The sequence below is a fragment of the Gigantopelta aegis genome, chromosome 8 (genome assembly GCF_016097555.1).
Source record: "Gigantopelta aegis isolate Gae_Host chromosome 8, Gae_host_genome, whole genome shotgun sequence".
Taxonomy (NCBI): domain Eukaryota; kingdom Metazoa; phylum Mollusca; class Gastropoda; order Neomphalida; family Peltospiridae; genus Gigantopelta; species Gigantopelta aegis.
The window spans coordinates 20,974,875-20,996,491 of NC_054706.1; the positions used below are offsets into that span (position 1 = coordinate 20,974,875).

The 21,617-nt window shown below is 36.3% G+C and overlaps 1 protein-coding gene across 2 annotated transcripts in view; it reads left to right on the top strand.

Moving 5' to 3' along the window:
- The first annotated feature begins 2,440 nt into the window (after window positions 1–2,440).
- LOC121379103 (protein sidekick-like) overlaps window positions 2,441–21,617 on the top strand; it is a 94,719-nt gene continuing 75,542 nt past the window's right edge. For both annotated transcript variants that reach the window (XM_041507574.1, XM_041507576.1), the window contains exon 1: window positions 2,441–3,131. In XM_041507574.1, coding sequence (XP_041363508.1) covers window positions 3,026–3,131 — 106 coding nt within the window. In that variant the 5' untranslated portion in view covers window positions 2,441–3,025. The remainder of the gene's footprint in view (window positions 3,132–21,617) is intronic.

The following is a 21,617-nucleotide window of genomic DNA, read 5'->3' on the forward strand; positions in this document are numbered from 1 at the left end:
CTTTATTTCTTCGGGTACTCATTCGCCTTTCAACTGGGAAGAAAGGAAAGAAACAAATGTTTTATTTAACAAGACATTTTATTTTCGGTTATATGGCGTCAGACATATGGCAAAGGACCATACATATATTGAGAGAGGAAACCCGCTGTCGCCACTTTATGAGCTTCTCGTTTCGATTAGCAGCAAGGGATCTTTTATATGCACCATCCCACAGACGGGATAGTACACACCACTTGTGGAGCACTGGCTGGAACGAGAAATAGCCCAATAGGTCCATCGACGGTTATCGATCCTAGACCGACCGCACATCAAGCGAACGCGTTACTACTGGTCTACGTTCCGCTACCCTCCCCCCCTTTTAAACTGGGAGGTCAAAAGAATATTATGACCATCTTAGGTGGCAATTCTCACCTCACACCATCGTTTTCGATGTCTATTGAAATGTTTTCTCTGTGTATTTATTACATATAAGTTGGCCTATGTTTTTATAAGCCACAAACCTAGGTACATCGAAATACGTTTTACCGTATCTCCGTAAAACATCACATTTTACAGTTAACAGCATTTACTATATCTAAATATGTTTTATCACTGCAGTAGTAAAACATAATATTTTACAGGGCTGAACTCTATTCACAACAAAGGAGTCACGGTTGCCACCGGTCGGCCATTAATTAGAAGTGTTAATTCAGCCAATAAACCAATAACGGCAGTTGATTCAACAGATAAAGTCCGCGCTAGGTTCTAACAGTTCCATTCTCGGCTAATCTCGATAAATCACCACGTTCAATTGGCGGTGATTGTCGTCAGTACCAAACTCGAGCACTGAGGTTCATATTTTTATTTCACTGGGCTATGCACGAGCACGGGTTAGCAACAATATAATAAGACCAATTAGATATTGCCAAAACCTACGGCTAAACCCTACAGCTGAACCCTACAGCTGGCGGTTCCTGGGGATTTTTTTTTTTGTATGATGCGAGACCGACTTGACCAAGGGAGTTGAACTGTTCGTACACTTTTGATGACCCATGTACTTGTAGTCGCTCGTTAGTATACATTTGTTCATGGAAAAACACATCTGAGTTGGATCATTGTTTGTGTATCTGGCTGTTGTGTATACGTTTGTATACACTTTAGAAGGTGTTATGGCGGCACATTAGGCCTACTTAGCTTCTGTTCAGACAAACAGGAAACAAACTGAATTAAGTGTGGCGTGTCTTTTGGGGATAAGTTTGGCCGCATGTACACAGTGGAATAAAGACCGAAATCGGACTTAGCAAATGGGGGGTATTTTGGGATTCAAGTAGAATTTATGTTTTATTTTATTTTAATTATTTATTATTATTATTTTTTAAATAATAAATAAAACGCAATGGTAGAGTCCTGTCCATCCGTCCGTCTGCCCCTTTCTTATTCTGCATACAAACATGACTATCGATCCTTATGTTCATTGATTCGTGTCCATCCATCGATCCAAAATTCCCTTCTTCCATCCATCTATCCATCCATCCATCCTTGCATGGCATCAGTGGCGTAGCGTGGGCGGGGCCACCGGGCGGTTGCCCTGGGCACAAAATTCCGGTCCACTGGTTAGGTGGCGCAATACTTGCTATGCCCCGGGCGCTGGCAACCCACGCTACGCCACTGCATGATGGCATACATTCATGGCATTCAAGACATCCGTCTGTCTATTCATTCTACCCCAAAATCCACTCACCGTCCCACCCATCCGTCCACTCACACATCCATTAATTCATTCATCCATCCATCGTATATCCATCCACCCAAATCTACTCATTAATTCTCCCACCTATCCATCATAAACCCACACAACCCACTCGTCCAAAACACATCCATCCATCCACCAGAATCTACCCATTCATCATCCCACTCATCCATCCATCCATAGTCCATATAAATATATTAAAACCCCCACATACACCTAAATAACAACCATCACTCCAAAAGCCTAAAAGTATTCCATTCTAATAAATTTGATCATGAACATCATACGTATGACCATAAATATATAAATAATAATAATTTAAAAAAGTAACAACAAATAACAGTGATGATAATTATGATGACGATCGTGATATCGGCCGAATAATTGAATTATACTTGCCGTATAATAAATCCGTATAATAAACAAGTCAATAATTCAAGGCATTTTATACATAGAACTTAATTACTGCAAGATCAAGTAGTCCGATTAACTATTATAATAAATAGACACAAATACAGCGATACATATTTATTTATTAACCGTAAATTCTGAACAGTGCCGTCAAGTGCAAATAGCTTCAAAGGGAAGTAATGAACACGTCACATTTCAGGTATTCCCTGACTGGAAACTCACCTTTGACTACTCCCACTTTACCTGAAGCAATAACCAATCAGCGACGTCGTCCCAAGCACGTGATTCGCCAAACGAACACAAAGCGGAGTACCTGTTGTCGGTACACTGCGATATCGTGAATTAAATTACAAGGTGATCTAATTATGGATTAAGTGATTGCTTTCGAGAATCCGAAAACAGGGTCGGAACCTTTAGATTGTGACACGGACAACATTCAAAGGACGAGAACAATTTTATCGTACACCGAAAAACGAAGTGACAGTGTTGTTAGCTTCCATCGATCCATCATGGCGTCGCAGTAAACTTCCGACCAAAACTTGTTGAACTTAGGAATTTAAAACAGATCGAACGTCGAGGTATACGTGTGAATATTGTAATTGGATTATGAAGTGACAATAGCAGTTTGTTTCCACTGTAATTTATCCATAAATTTGTGTTCGATTTAAAATCAGGACTATTTGAAATTGAAACCCCATACAGTCGCTAGACGGACACTTGTTTCATAATCATATTTTTTTTTTCACGATTGATAAAATTGATGTTGCTATGAAGTATAATTAAATCAACATTTTGAAAAAAAATTTGCAAGTGTTTTGAAAGGCAATGGACCCGTAGACATTGCATGATGAGAATGAACATATTCGTTCTTGTGAAGAGGTGAAGATGATGAAAGTAAAAAGGATTTACACATCCAGCCTACCAAGAAAGAAATTGTACCTGATCTTCATTTTATGTGTCATTCTCGTGACGGACATTAAATCTGAGGAAGGTAAGACTAGAGTGGAAGATTTCGTTATATGTTTGTTTATTTATCATTTAATTAGATATATGAAAATATAAATGAATCGTCTAGACCACCTTGTTTTTATAACAACCACCTGTTGGTAAAGTACAGATGCAAGTAGTGCACGGGCACGTTAAGTCAATACTTTTCTTAATGTGCACGGCGAGTTGCTTCCCTCACTTGGCAAATTAAAAATGTGGAGATATTTTTTGAGGTTGTCGTTGAAGATTTATTTTGTTAATGATGCAAGTACTTCAATCAGAATTTTGTGAGTATGGTAGGTTATACATTTTTGGTTTGTGTGTCCATTTGTTGCACTATTTCAGTTGAGAAAAGGTTGAAACATGGTTGAATACAGGCTGTATATATAGGGTATGTAACAAGATCCGGATGTAGTAAGAACCACACTTACTACGTCCCTCCGGACTAAGTTGAAAGATAATCTATAATCTTATTAAATATGGTATCTGCATAGATATAGACTTCATTTTACAGAGGTAAGAATAGATCAACATGGTCAAACCTTCTTCAGGCCTATATAGGGTACCTTTAATATCGTCACGTATGTGTAAACATTTTACATACAGTTAACTGTGTCAAAAACTATCATTGATACATGTTTTTAATACAGAATCAATTAGCTTGAGAGAAATCTGTCTAAACCAACACTCTGTGCATATGAACACATTTTGTCAGTTCCATATATATATATATATATATATATATATATATATATATATATATATATATATATATATATATATATATATATATAGACACATACACACACACACACACACACACACACACACACACACAGAGACAGAGTAAAACCCCACCTAACGACCACCCTGGTACTAAGGCCACCCTGCTATAAGGACCAATATTTTAAAGACCGGAATATTTCCTTGTTATTTTATAGTAAAACTACCCCAGTATTAAACCCACCCTGGTATTATGGATTACGACCAGTAAAGTCAGACCCAATGGTCGTTTTCAGTGCATTTAGACCCCAGAAACGTGACCAGAAGCATTTACTTGTCATGTCACATAAGTGACAAACAACAAATAAATTGGTAAAATCTCGCCTAGTTGTCCATGCTATGGTGTTAATTGCAGGTATATGTGTTGTTCAAACTAGCAGTTAAATAGTCTTATATATGTATTTAGTTCAAAAGACAAAGGTATTACGTTTGAACTGGGAAGTCATAATTAATTTCTGGAAGGTGCGGCGCACAATCATTTTATTGTATAACCTGCGCACAGTAATGTTTTTTTATATTGAAAATAAATGCTATTCCATCCTAGTACTTTATTTTTCATAGAAACTGACAACAAATGCGACGATTAGCTGAGATCAGCAGTGAGACAGAATTCACATGTCCTAAAATGTCGCGAGGGTGTCATTTGTCTAGACAATTGTTAATCTCTATTGTGTAATAATTAAGAAAAAGAACGGGTCCAAGCTCACCAATAACTGAATATATATATATATATATATATATATATATATATATATATATATATATATATATATATATATATATATATATATATATATATATAAATTCACAGCTAAGGTGCAGTTTTCTTTTAAAAATGTAAGACATACCTAATATTTGACAAATGTTTGAGAAAGTCACTAGCCCTCACAGTGCCCTATGTAATAATAAATAGCAATACAGTTGATAATTTCCTCTAGTCCAGACCAAAAATTTACTAGCGGGGCCTGAGGGCTAGTGGATTTGTGAAACCTTGCATTCCTAACCAATTACTTGTAGTATAGTGAAAATATAACACTTGGTAAAAAAGAAATTGCATGAGCTTGGTTACAAGACTGGTGTGTATTATCCTGTCTGGGTGTGAAAGTGCATATACCATACTACTAATTTGTACTGAATTGTGCTCCATATCCATTTTTTTTTTTTTTTTTAAATGTATTTTCCGGGAGAGTATGACCCAACTGCCCCCCAAAAACTCGCCACAGACTGGCACAGTCCACCACCCTACAGTGTACACATTATTAGAACTGCAATGCGTCTTTTGTAAGACTATAAGAGTAGCCTGCATGGACTTGCTTGCTGCAAAAAATGATTACTGCAGACAATTTAATAATTGTATTAAGCCAGCCATGCAGTGTTCTACAGCTGCTATATTGGAGGATGCTGTGTGTACTGCTACTACTACTATCAGCATTCCCAATTTATACTTGTCTGTTCTGACATGTGAAAATACATGTACGCTCAGACAAGCAAAATGTATTTCAGTGGTATCTGGTGGACAAGTTAAAATTTACAAACTACATGTACTGAAAGAAAAGAAAGAAAGAAATGTTTTATTTAACAACACACTCAACACATTTTATTTAAGGTTATATGGTTAAGGACCACACAAATATTGAGAGAGGAAACCCGCTGTCCCCACTTCATGGCTACTCTTTTCGATTAGCAGTAAGAGATCTTTTAATGCACCATCCCACAGACAGGGTAGTACATACCACAGCCTTTGATATACCAGTTGTGGTGCAATGGCTGGAACAAGAAATAGCCCAATGGGTTCACTGACGGGGATCGATCCCACACCGACCGCGCATCGAGTGAGCACTGTACCATATAAAAGATCCCTTGCTGCTAATCGAAAAGAGTAGCCCATTTCCTTCATTCATTTCATCTTATTGTCATGCTTATATCCAATTAAGGTTCAAGCACGCTGTTCTGGGCATGCCTCAGCTAACTGTCCAAGACAGTTGGTTAGTGGTCAGTGAGAGAGCAGGGGCTGTTTTGGCCGTACACCTACCCATTGTCAATTTGAGTTGTTAAAACTCGTTCCGGACTACGAACCAGTACCTACCAGCCTTAAAGGCATACTGTCACAGACCACTGACCTATTGATTGGTCTAACAAAGTATTACCTGAACAAATATAATCTGAGTTGTCCCTAAATGTACTTTATTCAACCATCTTCATAACCACCATACTCCATTTCTTAATGATATTTTGTGAAAGTAATTGAATTATGGCAGTGGTCCATAATTCAACTAAAATTGCCGAGAGGGTTGACATGGATTTCACTCCATCATGGTTCAGTTAAAGTGATGCAGTAGCTAAATTTGGTTTCCAACAGTTAATGTAATTTTTAGTTATTATCCATTTTTAGAAAAATAAGGTTCTTAAATCCGTGACAGTATGCCTTTAATTAAGTCTGAAATTGTAAAATATTGTAATGTTATAGATATTGTTGCATTCCCTGTTATAAATATAATCTTATGCTTCCAACCCAAAATCTGGAATCATGCTAGTGCTATGTATTCGCAGCATGATACAATGAAAACGGTACTCGTTGTAATCGTCTGGTGAACTAGTGACAAATTCTGCTTGTTGCTATCAGTGATCATGTCTGTGAGAATGCTCAGCAACAATATATAATCAGTAATATTATATGTGGCAGGAGCAGCTTGAGTCTCCTCTCGCTGCGAAGACCGAATTAGACAATAAATAAAAGTAACTATGGATTGAAATGTATGGGTATCGTTAACCAGACATTCCTTGCCTTGCATTAACCCATTAACCCCTGCTTTGTAGATAACGGGGAAGAGACACCTGTTTCCAGGACAACATGTTGAATCCATCCATTTGATTAAAAGATGAAAATAGCATTTTGTGACTTTTCATTAATGCTGCAGTGTGTTTTAGTTCATATGAGGGGTGGGATGTAGTCCTGTGGTGAAGTGCTAGCTTGATGTGCTGTCAGTCTGGGATTGATCCCCATTAGTGGCCCATTGGACTATTTCTCGTTCCAGCCAGTGCACCATGACTGGTATATAAAAGGCTGTGGTATGTGTTATTCTGTCTGTGGGATGATGCATATAAAAGATCCCTTGCTGCTACAAATATAGCAGGTTTCCTGTCTATCTCTAAGACTATATGTAAAAATTACCATATGTTTGACATCCAATAGCTAATGATTAATAATCAATGTGCTCTAGTGGTGTCGTTAAACAAAACAAACTCTTTTTTAGTTCATATGTTACTAATAATATTATTGAGCAAAATTTTAAATAGATAATTAATCAAGAAATCTTTCTTTTCTCTCAGAGATATTTTTACATGTGTGTGCCATTCTTTGATTCTTTTCATATCTCTGTCATCTTCAATCTAGATCATTAATTACTTAAAATACATTAGGAATGGGACTAAATGGAATAGATCATAAAATGTGTCCATCAAGTTCCCATTTCCCATTCAAACCAATGCATAAATACTGGCATATAAAAATTCACGACATGTGCTGCATACATGTACCTTTGTGTATATGCAGCAGTGTACATAAAATGTAAGTTGGTTACTGATTGGGATATATAGCAGGTCTATTGCAGATGGCACTTGACAAATTTGCCAACTGTGAATTCAGGATGGAGTGCGAGTGCGAATAATTTTTACATGCTCATATACCACTAGAGTTTCGAGCATGTCCGTCCCGGGGCCTGTCTCTGGATAGCCAGTGGCTTGTTCCGGGACAGATTCAGGATGGAATCAAAATGATTCCATCACATTTCTCCTTCCAAATGTATATTTTCTTGTTTGTTTAAAAGATGATTGCACTTCACCAGTATGTGGTGTACTATCAGAATACACTGACAGTACTAGCTACATGTAGCCTTGGAGTAGCCTATATCAGTATGAAAAAAAAGCAGGTTTCTTTTTTCATTCACAAGATCAATTGTAGCAAAGTTCTGCCAAAGGGAGAGGATTTTGGGGTCGAAACACCCCTGCTCAAACAAATTTAGTTTTTTTTAATGTACTTTCTAAAACTTCGCTCCCAATAGTCTTGACCCCTTCCTGAACAATTTTCTGTCTTCTATTTGCTGATCATTAAACCATGTGCATAGGTAGTATACATTCCTTTCTTTTTAATTTATAAACCTTGTTCAGATAAAATTTGAAGTAATTAAATCTATCTGCAATTTATTTTTGGAAATCGACCATGATGGCAATACTCTAACCCAGCACAGAGACTTGTTAGTGTTGCTCGAGAAGAAAAATATTGAAACACAATTAAAATAAATCCTTTATCCTAATCTCTATTATCAAGTTTGATTCAGAGAATTTAAACCCATTGAAACGTTTCCACATCAGTTACGACTGAACAAATTCCACAGTGATGATTGTTAAAGGACAATCAATTTGTAGGTGTTTCGCTCCGCAGCAGCAAACCATTAAAGTGGATTGGCCACTGAAAGCTCCCTCTTTTAGCCATTGTAGGGTGCAGTCAGATTGCATTTGGATGGGAATTGTATCCTGTGCCGAGTGCAATTTAAGAAAGGGATGCTTTAGCCAGTGCCCTGTCTCCCGAGACACATTAATTAACGCAGCAGAGAATTAGTTTTATGAGAAGATGCTGTCAAAGTGTCGTGGAATTGCTGCATACAAAAATAATAATCAGATAACCCAATCAATGTTTATTCCAGGATGTCAGGGTCTGTTGTTTACTGGCCATAGCAGAGATTTCATTTTGTGAGGAGCCGAAGGAGAGAGAGAGAGAGAGCAGGAGAGTTACAATTTGGTTTTGTTTAACAACACCACTAGAGGACATTGATTTATTAATCATGGGCGATTGGATGTCAAACATTTGGTAATTCTGACATATAGTCTTAGAGAGGAAACCTGCTATATTTTTCTGTTAGTAGCAAGGGATCTTTTATATGCACAATCCCACAGACAGGATAGCACATACCAGGGCCTTTGATATACCATTTGTGGTGCACTTGTTGGAATGAGAAATAACCCAATGGGCAGCAGCCGAGATACACAGAAAGAGAGCACAGAGAGAGAGAGAGAGAGAGAGAGAGAGAGAGAGAGAGAGAGAGAGAGAGAGAGAGAGACACCACACAGAGAGACAGAGAGAGAGAGAGAGAGAGGGGGGGGAGAGAGAGATAGAGAGCACAGAGATAGAGAGAGAGCACAGAGATAGAGAGAGAGAGAGAGAGAGAGAGAGAGAGAGACACCACACAGACAGAGAGAGAGAGAGAGGGGGGGAGAGATAGAGAGAGAGCACAGAGAGAGAGAGAGACACCACACAGACAGAGAGAGAGGGGGGGGGGAGAGAGAGAGCACAGAGAGAGAGAGAGAGAGAGAGAGAGAGAGAGCTTGGTTGTGGTTTGTGTCAGAAATTATTTAAAGTCTATTGTGTTTAACGAAGCCACTAGAGCACATTGATTTATTAATCAGCAGCTGTTGAATATCAAACCTTTGGTAATTGTGACACATAGTCTTCAAATGAAACTTAATCAGAATCTGAATAATCTGATGTTTGACAACTAATAGCCAATTATTAATTAATCAATCTATTAGTGTGCTCGAGTGGTGCCATTAAAGAGAGCAAACGTTAGTTAACTCATCCCCAGTGACTTCGGCTTGCCTAGAGTTAGAGCTGTGGGCTAGTTTTACTTGTAGTTTCTTTCCATATACCTAAAAGAATTTGTAAATGCCAAATTAGCCAATTGCTAATTAATTTTAGCTAATAAAATATTTCTTAACATTAACCTCATTTTCAAAGAAATAAGTACTCTGATATATACAGTAGAATCTTGTTGGGTTGAACTCTAAGGATCGAATATACTGCAACACTCAAACAAATAATGAAGACACGAGTTACACTTACACAATGTTGACCGAATGGATATGTCGAACTACACAGGGGCTGGGGATCTGCAGATAAATGATACCATGTTGCTCTAATACACGGGGGGCTGGGGATCTGCAGATAAATGATACCATGTTGCTCTAATAGTATACACGGGTGGGTGATCTGAAGATAAATGTTACCATGTTGCTCTAATACACGGGTGGGGGATCTGCAGATAAATGATACCATGTTGCTCTAATAGTATACACGGGTGGGTGATCTGAAGATAAATGTTACCATGTTGCTCTAATACACGGGTGGGTGATCTGAAGATAAATGTTACCATGTTGCTCTAATACACGGGTGGGTGATCTGAAGATAAATGTTACCATGTTGCTCTAATACACGGGTGGGTGATCTGAAGATAAATGTTACCATGTTGCTCTAATACACGGGTGGGGGATCTGAAGATAAATGTTACCATGTTGCTCTAATACACGGGTGGGGGATCTGCAGATAAATGTTACCATGTCGCTCTAATACACGGGCGGGGGATCTGCAGATAAATGTATTGGGGTAAAATATTATAGGACAAGGAACGACTATTTGCTAATATGTTTTAAAAAACAATGTCTCATTGATATACATGTACACGATACAGTAAAATGCATTTACTCATTTTAGAGCTGGAAAGTATTGAAATTTGAGGTTCATTATCAGTATTTGTTTGGTGATTTACCTCGGTATTGATATAGTATTCGGTATCGACACAATACCATTTCCAATACCAATATCGAGCAGTATTTTCAGTATACTCTCCTTTAAATACATGCTTGCGTTAAGGCTTTCCCACTAATTTCATCTAAATAAAATAAAATTCCATACACAAGGCTCTCCCATTTTGCGTTCGTCAGATATATTGTTAGTGCTTTACTAAATGGCGGTAAACATTTTTCAATACCACATTTTCAATATTTTGAAATTTGTGTGTACAGTAAATTGGTATTGACATGATACTGATTCAGAACGGTATATATATATACACTGTATACCGCCCAGCTCCAACTCATTTACTTAGTGTTTGCCAGGAATTAAAAAAAGTGATAGCTTGCACTGTTGTTCACACTTGCCTGGAAAATGTTTAGGTAAGTGGCAAATTGATCACTTTACATAAAGTTACAGTACATATTTTACTGAATTTTGTTCCAAACTTCCTGTGATTGCGTGTACCTAGAACCAATTCAGGAGTGATCTTCAGCTTGCACTTCACTTCATAATCTCCTGAAATTTTTTTAAGTGATTGAAAAATGACATCTTACAATACATATTTTTCAAAATTTGGTTTCAAACTTCCCGTGATTGCGTGTACCATGTACCAGGTCAGGAGTGATCTTCAGCTCACATTGATTTTGCTGATGGCGATGAAGTCGCATCACTTCTCAGGAGGATGCCTTATCACTGAGCTAGAAATGAGATGTAAAGCTCAATAGGGCATATATATAGGAATTATCTTAAACACTGGAAAGATAAAAGATGGCTTGCTACTAATGGAAAAAGGGTAGCGTATTTCCCCTATAAGACTATATGTCAAAATTACGAAATATTTGACATCCAGTAGCCGATGAAAAATAAATCAATGTGCTCTAGTGGTGTGTTTAAACAAAACAAACTTAAACTTCACAAAACTATAAAGTCTACTCAAGGCTCTAATCAAAGTTTGTTTGTTTTGTTTATTAATCATCGGCTATTGGATGTCAAATATATGATCATTTTGACACAGTCATAGAGAAGAAACCTGCAACATTTTCCCATTAGTAGCAAGGGATCTTTTATATGCACCATCCCACAGACATGATAGCACAAACCATGACCTTTGGTATACCGCTGCTGTGTTGCACTGGCCCGAAGGAGAAATGGTCCAAATGGCCCACCGATGGGTATCGATCCTAGACCGACCACGCATCAGGCGCATGCTTTACCACTGAGCTACGAAGCTCTTTGTTTATATACAAGCAGCTTAATTACTAGTAGTCTCTAGATTTTAATAAAATTGTGAGCCTAGTATATATCAAAGGCCATGGTCTATATATACAAATTGTATGTATGCTACATGTATGTTGGGTATAGAGGTGGCGGTAAATGTAATTAAAACAATTCTTGCAGCTTATATAAGCATAAAAATAGCCAAATGGTATTCACAAGTTTCTACTCATTCTTTGGACCATGCAGGTATCACAATTAATATACGTGTATTAATCACAAATTAGATACTGACTGACAATGTGATATATGGTGTTAACAGCTCCTTCCTCTCCTTTTTACCACTGAGCTACATGTAACATGCGTTCCCACCCCATTCTAGTTATCTGTAGACAGCTAATTTAACAGTCTACATATTTGACAGGTTGACAAATCGGGTGAAGCTAGCGGAATATACTATTACAGGTATACAATAACGGTATGTACATTGTACATTCAAGCAAATTTTGCTATTGAAATTTAAATTACTATATTTTAAATCGGGTAATACCATACAGGTGACCTACATACATGTATGAGTATGATATTATTTACACAGCTATTTTAGAGAACACTTGTCTGATTTTGATATCGTATTAAAATATCCAACCAGGCTTTTTGTCTGCCAGAAAACCAATCATAAGTGTTCCTATACTATACGATGTAGCAAAACTCGCCTTGTACATTGCCAAATTAGCCAGTTGTTAATTTGTATGCAAACTGGCTATAAAATTTAGTCTTTGGCTAATAACATATTCCTCGGATAAACCACATTTTAATTAATTTCAAGGAAATACTAGGTTCATTTTTGAAAATTGGCTAAACCAAATTTGTTTCCATGTGAGCCCTGCTATAGTTCTTCCCATGCACAGAGAACTCTGTTTTAATACTTTTAGTTTTCTTCTTACGTCAAAATCATTTTTCATGGAGGCTGGGAAGGTGCTTGTAGGTTTAAAATCTTTTGAAAATGGACAGTTGCATTTCATGTTATTTGGCAGATTTTGAGAAGTAGTTCTCTTACTATAATCTTTTTAAAAATTACAACAATGTATCCATTAATTTCCAAGATTTTAAGGTACATACATGCAATTTTACTCTTCATTCCGTAGATGGCAGAAAGCATGCCAAGATGTTGGGATACTGATTAAAAGACTTGCATACATCATCTAATTGACTTCTCCATGGTGACAATTAACCTAGATGTCACATGAAAACTGTCCACTGAAATACATACGCACTGCAAAAACTAATTGCTACCTACATGTATGATACCTATGTGTAGATATGTTTTGTTTGGAAATGATGTTTAAATGTGTTAGAACGTATACATGTAAGAAATAGAATATTACACTCATCCATTAGGTACTGTTGATCTTACTGCTTTGAAATAACAATGCTTACTAAATGTAAAATGTGTATAAATCCTAATGCAATAAATTAAGACTTTTTTAATCCTATGCCAAAGCTAGCTAACTCAGTCCAGTGTACATGTATGTAAACAGCCTCCTACTCTTAAGGGAGGGACGTAGTCCAGTAGTAAAGTGCTCGCCTGACATGCGGTCAGTTTGGTATTGACCCCCGTCGGTGGGCCCTATGGGCTATATCTTGTTTTAACCAGTGTACCACGACTGATACATGTATATCAAAGGCCATGGTATGTGCTATCCTGTCTGTGGGATGATGCTACTAACAAAAAAAAATTCTAGCATATAAAAGATCCCTTGCTACTAATGAACAAAAAATCAGTGTATTCAGTTTGACATCCAATAGCCGATGTTTAATAAATCAGTGTACTCTAGTGGTGTCGTTAAAAAACAACAACTTTGTTTTCCTACTCCAAAACTATACTGAAATAAGGGAACACACTTTAAGTAGTAACAGCAAATTACCAAATGTTTGACATCCAATAGCCGATGTTTAATAAATCACTCTAATTACCAAAACTTTGTTTTCCTACAAAACTCCAACTAAGCCGATGACATTTAATAAATCAATGTACTCTAGTGGTGTCGTTAAAAAAACAACAACTTTGTTTTCCTACTCCAAAACTATACTGAAATAAGGGAACACACTTTAAGTAGTAACAGCAAATTACCAAATGTTTGACATCCAATAGCCGATGTTTAATAAATCAGTGTACTCTAGTGGTGTCGTTAAAAAACAACAACTTTGTTTTCCTACTCCAAAACTATACTGAAATAAGGGCAAATTATCACACTTAGCCGATGTTTAATAAATCAATGTAGTAAAAAACAGCAAAAACTTACCACAATGTTTACCAAATGATCAATAGCCAATAGTGGTGTCGTTAAAAAACAACAACTTTGTTTTCCTACTCCAAAACTATACTGAAATAAGGGAACACACTTTAAGTAGTAACAGCAAATTACCAAATGTTTGACATCCAATAGCCGATGTTTAATAAATCAGTGTACTCTAGTGGTGTCGTCATTACTGAAATAAGGGAACACACTTTAAGTAGTAACAGCAAATTAAAAAACTCTAGTGGTGTCAAAAACTATACTGAAATAAGGGAACACACTTTAAGTAGTAACAGCAAATTACCAAATGTTTGACATCTTGTTTTAAATCAGTACTCCAAAAAACTATCCAAAACTATACTGAAATAAGGGAACACACTTTAAGTAGTAACAGCAAATTACCAAATGTTTGACATCCAATAGCCGATGTTTAATAAATCAATGTACTCTAGTGGTGTCATTAAAAAACAACAACTTTGTTTTCCTACTCCAAAACTATACTGAAATAAGGGAACACACTTTAAGTAGTAACAGCAAATTACCAAATGTTTGACATCCAATAGCCGATGTTTAATAAATCAGTGTACTCTAGTGGTGTCGTTAAAAAACAACAACTTTGTTTTCCTAGTACTTTAAGTAGTAACAGCAAATTACCAAATGTTTGACATCCAATAGCCGATGTTTAATAAATCAGTGTACTCTAGTGGTGTCGTTAAAAAACAACAACTTTGTTTTCCTACTCCAAAACTATACTGAAATAAGGGAACACACTTTAAGTAGTAACAGCAAATTACCAAATGTTTGACATCAAATGTTTAACATCCAGTGGTGTCGTAGCCGATTTAAGTTTAATAAATCAATGTACTCTAGTGGTGTCGTTAAAAAACAACAACTTTGTTTTCCTACTCCAAAACTATACTGAAATAAGGGAACACACTTTAAGTAGTAACAGCAAATTATTGACTACAACCGTAACAGTTATTAACACTCATCCATAGTGGCAGGAGGAATTGGACCTTTACTGACATTCAGCGTCATATTAGCGATATTCAGTCACACATTATAAGTTCGTATTTGATACAATATTACCATAACAGTTACTATGCTGGCAGTGAATTAAATTTTATCTAAAATGTCACATGTTCCATTATTGTCATATAGATTTTCTGTTGCTGTTCATGTAATATAGATTTTAATAACTATTCCTGACCCTAGGCTACAGATGCTCTACATTTCTACATTCAGGCTTTACGGTTTAAAAGCTGTCGGTTACCAAATGTGAATTTAAAGTTGAATATGGTGAATTTGTTCTATTATATAAATTCGGTAAACAGGTATTAAAAAAGCATGTATATAATATATATCCTTTGTAGATCTACTATCGTTTTGTCTAGTTAGGCTACTTGGTACATGAATTTGGTTAAACATGACCAAATTGGCCGACTTCCTAATACTGTTAAGGATCCAGCTTGCACCAAGTGTTTACTTATTGAATCAATCTCGTTTTGGCATGCATACAATCTGGGGCGGGATTTATCTCAGTCTGTTGAATGATCACTTGGGGTGCTTGCATTGCAGGACCGAACCACCTCCGTGGATCCATTCAGCTGATTGTTTTTTTTCTAGTTCCAACCAGTGCACCACAACTGGACAAAGGCCATGATATGTGTTTTCCTGTTTTGGGGAAAGTGCATATGAAAGATCCCTTGCTGCATTAGAAAAAATGTAGCAGGCTTCCTCTGATGACTACGAGTCGGAATTACCAAATATTTGACATCCAATTAATCAATGTGTTCCAGTGGTGTCATTAAACAAAACAAACTTTTTTAACTTTGTACATTTATGTTTGATTTACATTTACAATCATTGACAGACAGTATATTTATGTCTGGTTTACATTTACAATCGTTGACATGCAGACAGTATATTAATGTCTGGTTTACATTTACAATCATTGACATGCAGACAGTATATTAATGTCTGGTTTACATTTACAATCGTTGACATGCAGACAGTATATTAATGTCTGGTTTACATTTACAATCAATGACAGACAGTATTTGTTTTGTGTGGTTTGCATTTCAATTGTTGAGAGACCTAGTTCAATGTAGATGCTCTACAACAGATCAGCAACGCTGAACAGGTTTCAGCTTCCTCGGTCTGTCTCTGAACCAATACAGGATCCAACACAAATGTCTGAAATTGTGTGGGTTTTGTGTTTTGTCAGTCGCCATCCTGCGACAAATATTTTTAGTTTGTTTGTTTTGTTTAACGGCACAACTAGAGCACATTTATTTTTTAATCATCAGCTATTTGTTGTCAAACATTTGGTAAATCTAACATATAATCTTATAGTAAGAGAAACTTACATTTTTTATTAGTAGCAATCGATCCTTTATATGCACTCTCCCACAAACAGGACAGCACATACCACATTTGCCACAAATTAAGACCAGTCATGGTGCACAGGTTGGGTTGAGGAAAACCCAATGAGAGAATGGGTCGACTGATGTGGTTTGATCCTGTAACACGAGCACCTCGGCCAAGCACTCTGCTGACTGAGCTAGACCCTGTCCTGACTTCATGCTTAGAATTGTAATATTTTTTGTTAGGAATGACTGGGTTGGTATTTAAGTTCAAATGTTCACAATAATTAGTTTTATGCTGGTATACTCTGCCAAGCTTCCATACATGTACATGTATGTGATAGCCTAGGAATTAGACCGTAACAAGCTATGTCGCAGTGATAATTATGTTGTGCCTGAAATAAGATATTCTGAAATTAAGCATGCCCAAATTACAATGTACATAAGTGCATGTATGCATGTTGACAACTAAACCAATTTAACACAGACCACTAAATATTTTAAAGCTTAATTAACCATTAACAGATAAGAGTCTGGTTGGTTCCTCTTACTTCCAACTATTTTTTGCATTTTTGCACTTAGAAAATACCTTGTTGTTCTCAGACCCACCTCATACACACAAACTGCCTAAATAAGAGATCTATAAAGCCCTGTCTAGAAATATAAATCTTATTTAATGCATCGGAAGATGATTTGTTTGTTATCTTGATGGAATCGGTCAAAACCGTCCAAGGCTAATTGTCTTTATCTCTTTTCATATTTATCATTATACTGTGTACCGTATTTCACTAAATAACGGATTTAAGCATTGAACTGGTACATGAATGCATACATGTGTGCCTGCTACTGTTAGCTTGTAGATTTATATGAAGCTAAACTGGCAAGATTTTTTTACCCAGAGGTTTTTCTGTCAGTTCCAATTGGATTTTCTATATTGTGTTACTAGTAATTTAATAGTATGAAGATAATTGGCTAATCGATGAAAGGACCTTTCAGAAGTGAAATGCTTTTTTATTGATGTTTTATAGGTAATTGGCTAATGTGCATGATTCATTGGCAGTTTTGAGGTAACATGTATTAATAAAAATGGATTTAATAAAAAGAGAAAAAAAAGTTTAACATTATTTCTTAAATATTATGTGCTTTAAAAATTGATATTCTATTAAATTAAAAGAAAATTTGGAAACACTGATACTTGTTAAGTACTGTCATTTTGAACACTGGGTTTAAAAACATAAATTTAATATCAAGTACAATTTAAAAAAAGAAGAAAATCATGAGATGCTTGATTTGAACCATTGATTTTTCTACATGTAACTGTATTTTCAGATCTTCACTACTTTTTCTTATAAATTTCTTGTAGTTAACTCCGAATTATATATGGCTAATGGAAATCCTGGAAAGTTATGAAATTTTGAATTGAATCATGAACAGTCATTGAAAATACTAATATATATATTTTTTTTTTCATTTAAAAGACTACACAAAGAGATCAGCAGTTCTCGTCAAAATCCTTGAAATGTTATTCGATCATGCTGAGGATAACAGAAAAATCTTTAAACATCCTAAAAGAGGTCATGTTAAACGCCTTTGAGAAAGTCATTGAAAGTCGTGCCATTCAGTTGGTAACAGAGTGTACGAACCCTCTAACTTGTATTGCCTAATAGAGCTTTCCGAATTACATTTAACCCTGAACATTTGAGTGACATGTAACTGCTCAATTATGGGTGCTAAGGTTCGTATTAAAGGCACGATCCAAAATAACATTGCCGTTTCTGTACACAGCCTATTAACTTTTCCCTATCTCTGGGGAAATCAGTTTTAGATCAATTGTCAATGCACAAGCTTGCGTCACTTAAAGTCCTATTGTGTGTGTCCTGAACAAATTTGAAGTTTACGGCAGTTTGTTTATGGATTTTTATGCCCCTGTTACAGCCAGAGCTGTTCTATTTTGAAAGTTTGGTGGTTTTTCTTCTGACCTTATTTGGTTTTTTGTGCTTTGAGAGACATTGGCTTTGCCTGTAGTTCAGTGACCAGGGCATTCTAAAATCGTTTTAGCGAAAGAAAACAAAATTTGGATGTTGAACTTTTTAAAAGTATAAGTAAGATTGTTTTTTTCCCCCATTTTTTTTCTCCCATTTCCCCCCCCCTATTTCCTTCTTTAATTCCTATATATATTCACATATACAATAGTCTATATATATTGTAAAAGCATTTATTTGTTGAAAGGCAGTAAATCACTTCATGCTCCTGTGTTCCAGACCACGTTTGATAATTACTAAACAATAAATTACAGGTATGGTACATGTGTGTTTAACATCTAGCTAATAGATTCGAATAAACAAATGGTCATGTAATATTAAACAAGTAAACCATTACTCTTAACACTGTCATTAAGGGCGTTTCAGAACTGATAACATGAGAAAAGCAAGATACTTTTTTTGTATGCACACCATCCACAACATAACAGATATGAGAGAGAGAGAGAGAGAGAGAGAGAGAGAGAGAGAGAGAGAGAGAGAGAGAGAGAGAGAGAGAGAGAGACAGACAGACAGACAGAGACAGACAGACAGACAGACAGACAGACAGACAGACAGACAGACAGACATACAGACAGAGACACACACACACACAGACAGAGACAGAGACAGAGGGGTGTGTGTGTGAGAGAATAGAGAGACAGACAGACAGACAGACAGACAGAGAGATATTTGTTTTATTTAACAATTAATGCACTCCACACATTTTTATTATGGTACAGTTATCAGCCCTCTAGATTGTGACAGATGCAACCATTTTTTGCATTTGGGGACTAAAACATTTCATACTATCTATATAAAAATGCAAGTAGATGGAAAGGTTAACGTAGAGGGCTGGTTATATGTCATCAAACATATAGTTAAAGACCATAGCTGTTAGACGAAATTAGAGGAAACCTGCTACCATTCATTGGGCCACTCTTTTTGATTAGCAGCAAGGTTTCTTTTATATGTATCATCCAACAGATAGGATAGTTCATACTAGCTGGATTGACAAATAGCCCACCTTGTGGTGCATTGTGCTATTTCTTGTTCCAGCCAGTCTGCTATCCTGTTCATAATATGGTTTGTACAAAAGATCCCTTACTACTAATGAAAAAATGTAGCAGGTTTCCTCTCTGACTACAAACATATATGTCAAAATTACCAAATGTGTGACGTCTAATAATAAATCAATGTGTTCTAGTGGTGTTGTTAAACAAAGCAAACTTCAACTTTCGGAGCAAGTACATGTATGTATGCATAGATGATATTGCAGCAGACCCACCAGACAAAAATAATAATTAAATTATAGATACAGGTACATGTATACATGTACATGTACCTGTACCTGTAAGTCCTTACCCCAGGTATATAGACTAGTCCCTAGGCCCTGGTGAGTAAAAGTCCCAGGGTTAGTAATTCTGATTCTAATTTCGCCATGATAGTACTACAGGTATGATATATACACATCTAGGTAATGTGTGTACTTTAACTTGCATACTAGAACCCATATAGGTTTTATCTTCTCAGAATTCCACAATAGAAGGAGGACTAGTGATTGTTTCTGGGGTCTAGTAACTTTTCTAGACAACTAGTCCCTCAGATATATAAATATGTCTTAATTTCCACCCCTGTACCCTGTGGGGTTATATTGCTGGGTAAATTCGGGAAGTTACACTATTAATGACATCTTTCAGCTGATGTAAATTCGTTTTGAAACTTTCACAATCTGCTGATCATAAATTTGGGAAATTCAGCCATTTGTAATTCAATGTTCAATTATTATTTTTACTTACCTAAAAACAGAAAGAAAAAAGGTTGGCAATAATTGAATGCCGTTTTAAAAAATAATTGAATGTAGTAATGTACAATTTCACCCTTCAAAATTTGTGAGCGCAGTCAGTAGTTCCACTTCAAAAAGCTATTGCAAAATTGATCTGCAATGTCATTGGTATACATGTAATTGTACACTTAATCTTTTTTATTATCTCTACATGTACTTAACTGCTGTTGCAAAACTATCTAATTTTAAGGGCTGCATTTTGTTGTGTTGCACATATTACACTCTATACATGTATGTATCTACATGTATGATCCATATTTTCATGTTTGCAAGTCAGTCATGCATGTCGTATATATATATATACATTTCTATGTAGGTACAGGGTTTGCAGCTCGGTACCGGCTACCCCACCCAGAGCGAGTTTTAATGACTCAATGGGTAGGTGTAAGACCACTACACCCTCATCTCTCTCACTAACCACTAACCACTAACAACTAACTACTAGCTGAGGTGTGTGCCCAGGACAGCATGAATGAACCGTAACTGGATATAAGCAAGGAAATAAGTTAAAAAGAAATGAAATGAAGTACATGCAGTCACATTGTGGTGTGTGGATGTCACTTAGTATGTCATTATACAATACTTTAAACCTGACTCAGAATACTACGTGTTTACAGTGTAGTTTTCTTTCACTCTTGTTTGAGCTTATTGTTTACACTCCAAACACTTTTTTTGGAGAAGAAAGCACATCAGTTTCTTTTGAAAACCGTCCATACACTCCCAGCACCTGTATTTTTCTGACTGATTGTAAAATACAACACAATGAGGTAGCACTTGGGTGAGACATCCTATATACATTGACACTGTCTCGGTGAGTTTAAACTTTTCATATTCGTTTTGTCTCCTGTCAACAGTGGCCGAGTTGCACAAACAAAAGCGATCAGTTTATTGGAGCATGTCAACTGCTGGTCTGTGATCTGGCGTTGTTGGTTTTGCCCTGCTCTGTTGTTTGCTCGTTTTAACTCCAGAAACATAACAATGTCCAATGAAGCCTCTGGGATCAACAGGCATTTGCTGATCGTATTGATTGAATGAGAGCGGAGTGTTTGTTTTTTGAAACAGATTGCACCATTTCTTGTGTTGTTTGGAGCTGAGGGGGCCATATGTAAACATACCATGACATAAGACTGAGAGAATGAAATGAAAAAAAGGTTAAAGGAATGATATTCTTGTATTGTTGGTTTTGGGTTGTTATTTATTTTCTTCCCACAAGTTATCAGAGATCCAGGTTTCAGACTGTTGGTGAAGTTACGGATATTGGTATCGATTTTAAAACTATTTTTTTTTGTTGGATGTGAACTTGTGATCCGAAAGAGCTACATGGACGTATTGATTCA